Source organism: Mobula birostris, chromosome 17 (genome assembly GCF_030028105.1).
Source record: "Mobula birostris isolate sMobBir1 chromosome 17, sMobBir1.hap1, whole genome shotgun sequence".
Classification (NCBI taxonomy): domain Eukaryota; kingdom Metazoa; phylum Chordata; class Chondrichthyes; order Myliobatiformes; family Myliobatidae; genus Mobula; species Mobula birostris.
In genome coordinates this window covers 46728215-46734214 of record NC_092386.1, presented here as the reverse complement: position 1 = coordinate 46734214, position 6000 = coordinate 46728215, and the positions used below count along the sequence as shown (strand labels likewise).

Below are 6000 nucleotides of genomic sequence, written 5' to 3'. Positions count from 1 at the left end.
ATTTGCAGTTCTCAGGCTGGCAATGCAGAGCATGATGGAAGAAATCCTCAGCCTAACATTATTGGCTGTCCTGCTCTTGAAAAACACATTTTAAGCTTCAGTACATCATGTTACAAAATATTCTTCTGTTTGCAAGCTTCAAATTAAAGATACTGTGTTAAGCTCAGCTGATATGAGAAGCAAGTGTGATCTATAATTTATGGTATTGTACCAACAAGCTACAGGACTTAGCGATCTTAGCCATAATTTACAGCAGTAAGTTTTTTGCAGCTTTGCTGAACAAATATCTTTCTGGAAGAGAGGAGCATTATTGCGATTCCATTGCCTGATTTTTTCTGGAAAAAATTGTCAGGCATAATTTGGTTGGTTCATCAATCAATCTTTTTTCTAGCCTTTTCCAGTACTTTCCTAAAGAGAACTGCCCTTATTCAGTACATATATTGATTGCTGTACAGCTTTGATGTGTCATAAGTACTTAGCAGTAAATTATGGAAAATTATCACAGAACAATATGAGTTCTTGGCAGTATTCTGTTTATAATTACATTTTAAGTACATAAGAATTAATGATATTTTGCAATAAGCATTTGTCAGCACTTATTAACATTCAACAAATCAGTAATTTCAAGTAATTATCATTCATTTTAATACAATTTATCATAGCTCTGTGCACTCTATTATAAGAAAAAAATGCAAAAATAAATTTTACAATGTAATAATATAATTACAAAAACTGAGTTGCTCATGTTTCAGAGAAAGTATTTGCAAAATGGTAAAAGATATTCAAGCATATGTGTCATTGGTTGACATCTTTTGCAATTTAATTTGCACTTTTTCTATTTTTCCTCATGTTTCTTCTCCTGAAGAGAATGGGATTAAGCTCCACAGATGATAGAACCCTCATATTTCATTCAAATGGCTGTTCTTTTCAAATGAATGTGGACTGTAAATGTGATTGGACATCTACAGGATTGGACTAATCCACATCTAATATTCTGCTGAAGAAATTCTGCAAGAGATTATTAGATAGCAAATTCAAAACGGGAACTCTGCAAATGCTCCTCCCCTACTTGCAATAAGGAGCCCCCCCAGTTCAGTGGAATTACAACATTCTTTATCTTATCACTTCACACAGTGAACTAACTAAAGCAATGAGATCCTTTATTGAAACAATCCATTTATCCTGGAATAATATATTTTTACAATATTTAAGTATAGTGCCAAAATCAATTCAATTTAGCTTATTTGTGTGTTAGCATGGTGTGCAATCTACTTAAGCTAAAAGCAAAAACAAAACGGAGTATCTGATTTTTAGAATCAGAGAGTCATAGAAAAGTACAGCACAGAAACCTGCCCCTTGGCCCATCTAGTCCATGCCAAACCATTTACACTGCCTTCTCCCATCGACCTGCACTGGGACAATAGCCCTCCATACCCCTACCATCCATGTACCTATCCAAACTTCTCATAAATGCTGAAATTGAGCTCTCATGCACCACTTGCACTGACAGTTCGTTCCACAACCTCAAAACCCTCTGAGTGAAGAAGTTTACCTCATGTTTCCCTTAAACTTTTCACCTTTCACGCTTGACCTATGATCTCTAGTGTTGTCCCACCCAACCTCAGTGGAAAAAAGCCTGCTTATATTTACCCTACCTACTCCTCATAATTTTGTATACCTCTGTCAAATCTCCTCTCAATCTTCTACATTCCAAGGAATAAAGTCCTAACTATTCAGTCGTACCTTATAACTCAGGTCTTCCAGTCCCGACAACATCCTTATAAATTTTCTCTGTACTCTTTCAACCCTATTTTCATCTTTCCTGTAGGCAGGTGATCAAAACTGCACAAAATACTCCAAATTAAGCCTTACTAATCTCTCATACAATTTCAACATAACATTCCATCTCCAGTATTCAATACTTTGATTTATTAAGACCAGTGTGCCAAAAGCTTTCTTTACAACCCTATCTATTGATTATGCCACTTTCAATGAATTATTGACCTGTATTCCCAGATCTCTTTATTCTACAGCACTCCTCAGTGCCCTGTTTTTCACTGTGTAAGACCTACCTTCACTGGTCCTGCTGAAGTGCAACACCTCTCACTTCTCTGCATTAAATTCCATCTGCTATTTTTCAGTCCATTTTTCCACCTGGTCCAGATCTCGCTGCAAACTCTGGTAGTCTTCCTTGCTGTCCACTACACCCCCAATTTTGGTGTCGTTTGCAAATTTGCTGATCCAGTTAACCACATTACATCCAGATTGCTGATATAGATAACAAATTCTCATTACAATGAGTTTCTGACAAATTGCAATTGTTGTGATGCTACTCCAATATGCACGCTGGGAACAGACTGTAAATTAAATGTTTTTGTATTGCCTTCAGCAGTAAGTGAGATTTCTACACTTGGCATAATAAAAAGAGATGCCATCATTTTTTTAAACTTTTCCTGCTAGCATGAACTATATTCCCTGAAAGCTTCCAGGAGGATGCAGAGAAGAAAACTATTTGGGTAAATAAGGACTGCTGCCCTAATCTTCACTATTCAGCAGTTCTATTATCAATTGGGACAGACCTCTTCAGTGTTAGTTTTATCCAGGCTCATTTTGTTAAGAGCAGAAGTCAAATTGTTGTTCATTACAGGGAAAGAAAACTTGTAGAAAAATCAAAATGCTGAGAACTTACACTAAGACAGCTGAAAAATGTATTAAGTGATTGAAGAAATTTAACTTTGATGACCACAGGGCAGAATGTCACCACTAGTGATTAGTGCTGAGAGGGTATTGGTACCAGCTGTACTAACCTCCAGCACATTCCATTGACATCAGCCGAATGAAATGTCCTATATGGAGGTGACGACAAGTGACTGATGTACTCATATGTTTAGAGCTTCAAACTAGAGACAAATTTCTCCCCCGAACAGGAGGAGAGAGGAGTTATACCAGGGGTGAGAATATTTTTTCCACCTGACAAGTTTTTAGGTGGTGGAAACATTGAAGAAGCTTGAGGAATACCTGGGAGAGTCTTAATTATACTATTATATATTTAACATTGATTAATTCTTCAGTTAAACAGGATTAAACTAGTGAATACTGGCCCACTGCAAATCTAAATCTCCTAGTTTCTAATAGACAAGATGAAGAAAAAAATCCTTATGTGTGTAAAATAACTTTCTAATTGTGATTACAATTGTGATAAAATGAGAAATAGAATTTAGATTAATGAAATTGTAGAAACTGCACATATTTCTTCAGAATCTTCTGTTATATCTAAGTTACTATAATACATACACAATGTTGACATCCAGATCAAGTCATAGTTCCCTTCATTACTTTTGATTATGTCAATACTCCTCACCTTTAACATTTGGTCATGTAACTCCAATTAACAGCTCATGTTATAGGCAGCTACTGAACCGTACCACAAATAAAAGCAGCATATCTATAATAAAACTACTTTATAATTTCAATTTCACAAGTCTGACTTCAGTTTTTAAAATAGCATGACGAGATCACTTGAAGCCAGCTTCTAATTCAGTAGATAAGTTCTGGACAAAGCATCATCATTCTTAAATTTGATTGAGATCCTTTGCATATATTGGTGAAATATGATGCCAAATGTTGTCAGAGCTGGAGGCTTAGAGACACTCTTGTTGTGTAGGTTGGTGCTGTTTCTGCAGTTGAAACAAAAAAACAGCGTTGTTTTATATCATCAAGTAATAATTTTGCTGACAAAATAAACTAATGGAATGGATCACTAATCTTTTATTGAATCTGCCAGACTTCAATTAATTTTTATAAACAAATTAAAATGTTACAACTAGCACTAGGGATAAAATATTGCAACAATATACATGTCAAGTGTTCCCAGCAGCTGCTGGGGATGTAAACAACCTCATTAAATTACGTTTGTACATGACTTTTCAAAACTCCGGGGCAAACCATTCATAAAATATAATAGCACACACAAAACACTGGAGGAACTCAGCAAGTCAGGCAGCATCTATGGAAATGAATGAGCAGTCAACATTCTTCAGGACTGAAAAGGAAAGGGGAAAACGCCAGAACAAAAAAAGGTGGGAGGAGGGAAAGGAGGCTAGGTGGAAGATGATAGGTGAAGCCAGGTGGGTGGGAAAGGAGAAGGGCTGGAGAAAAAAGGATCTGATAGGAAAGGAGGGTAGACCATACAAGAAAAGGAAGGAGCAGGGGACCCAGAAGGAGGTGATAAGCAGATGAGAAGAAATAAAATGCCAGAGTTGCAAGAGAGGAAGAGGGGAGGGGGAGGTAATTTTTTTACCGGAAGGAGACATTGATTTTCATACCTTCAGGTTGGAGGTTACCCAGATGGAATGTAAAGTGTTACTCCTCCACCCTGAGGGTGGCCTCATCTTGGCACTAGAGGAGGCCATGGACCAACATGTCGGAATGTGAATGGGAATCAGAATTAAACTGTTTGGCCACTGGGAAATTCTACTTCTGGAGGGTGGAGCGGAGATGTTTAACAAAGCAGTCCACAAATTTACAACAGGTCTCACTGATGTAGAGGAGTCCGCATCGGGACACAATAGACGAGCCCAGCACATTGTCAGGTGAAGAGTTGCCTCACCTGGAGGGACCGTTTGGGGCCCTGAATGGACGTGAGGGAGGAGGTGTACGGGCAGGTGTATCACCTAGGCTGCTTGCAGGGATACATGCCGGGAGGAAGATTAGTGGGGAGGGATGTATAGGCAAGGGAATCGTGGACGGAGCAATCCCTGGGGAAAGCGGGGTGGGGGGGGTGGTAAGTAATAATATGTTTAGTGGTAGAATCTCTTTAGAGATAGCAGAAGTTGCGGAGGAGGATGTGTTGGATGCGTCAGCCCATGGGGTGGTAGGTAAGGACAAGAGGAATTCTATCACCATTAAGGTGGTGAGAAGTTGAGGTGAGCGCGGATGTTCAGGAAATGGAGGAGATGCGGGTGAGGGCAGCATCAATAGTGGAGGGAGGGAAACCCCATTGTTTGAAGAAGGAGGAAATCACTAATATCCTGGAAAGGAAAGCCACATCCTGGGAACAGATGCGGCAGAAGTGAAGGAACTGAGAAAAGGGAATAGCATTTTTACAGGAGATGGGTGGGAAGTGGTATGGTGAAGTTAACTGTGGGAATCAGTAGGTTTATAAAAAATGTCTGTTGACAGTTTACCTCCAGAGATGGAGACAGAGAGATCATAAAAGGGGAGGAAGGTGTCAGAGATGGACCAAGTGAATTTAAGTGCAGGGTGGAAGTTAGAGGCAAAGTTGATGAAATTGCTGCATGAAGCAGAACTAATGCAGTCGTCAATGTAGTGGAGGAAGAGTTGGGGAACAATACCAGGGAAGGCTTGGAATGTGAATTGTTTTATTTACTATAGTAGTCAAATACTAGGTTTAAGTAGGGAGACAGATTCAATTTCTTTTAGAAGAAATGTATATGTCTTTGGATCTGAGAAAGTTAAGATATTGTTTTAAAAATCTTGTTATTATTGCAGGGACTGGATTGGGGAAATGCAAGCCACTCACCTCTTTCTTCCTCTTTTCAATTTTTTAAATTGCAGCTTACAGTATTGAAAGGGAGAACACAACCACAGCTGTGAAGATCCCTGATGACCCTGTGATCTCTGTCTCAGAGGCCGATGTTAGGCTGTCTTTAAAGAGAGTGAACCCTCGCAATGTGGAAAGTCCGGATGGAGTACATAGTAAGGCTCTGAAAACCTGTGCCAACCAACTAGCGGGAGTATTCAAGGACATTTTCAACCTCTCATTGCTACAGGCGGAAGTTCCCACTTGCTTCAAAAAGGCAACAATTATACCAGTGCCCAAGAAGAATAACGTGAGCTGCCTTAATGACTATCGCCTGGGAGCACTAGCATCTACAATGGTGAAATGCTTTGAGAAGTTGGTCATGATTAGACTGAACTCCTGCCTCAGCAAGGACCTGGACCCTTTGCAATTTGCCTATCACCACAACAGGTCAACAA

At 39.2% G+C, this 6000-nt stretch overlaps 1 protein-coding gene across 2 annotated transcripts in view; it reads right to left on the bottom strand.

Moving 5' to 3' along the window:
* Positions 1 to 524: 524 nt before the first annotated feature.
* Positions 525 to 6000, bottom strand: part of lrrc2 (leucine rich repeat containing 2) — a 58034-nt gene continuing 52558 nt past the window's right edge. The window contains exons 9-10 of one of the 2 annotated variants that reach the window (XR_011889540.1): positions 2073 to 3677; positions 525 to 1008 (exon numbers count right to left, since the gene is read on the bottom strand). Coding sequence is in view for 1 of the 2 variants with exons in the window: in XM_072281657.1 (XP_072137758.1) it covers positions 3628 to 3677 (50 nt within the window). In the remaining variant the exon portion in view is untranslated. Of the gene's footprint in view, positions 3678 to 6000 lie in introns of both variants that reach the window. The other variant, XM_072281657.1, reaches the window with a different exon arrangement.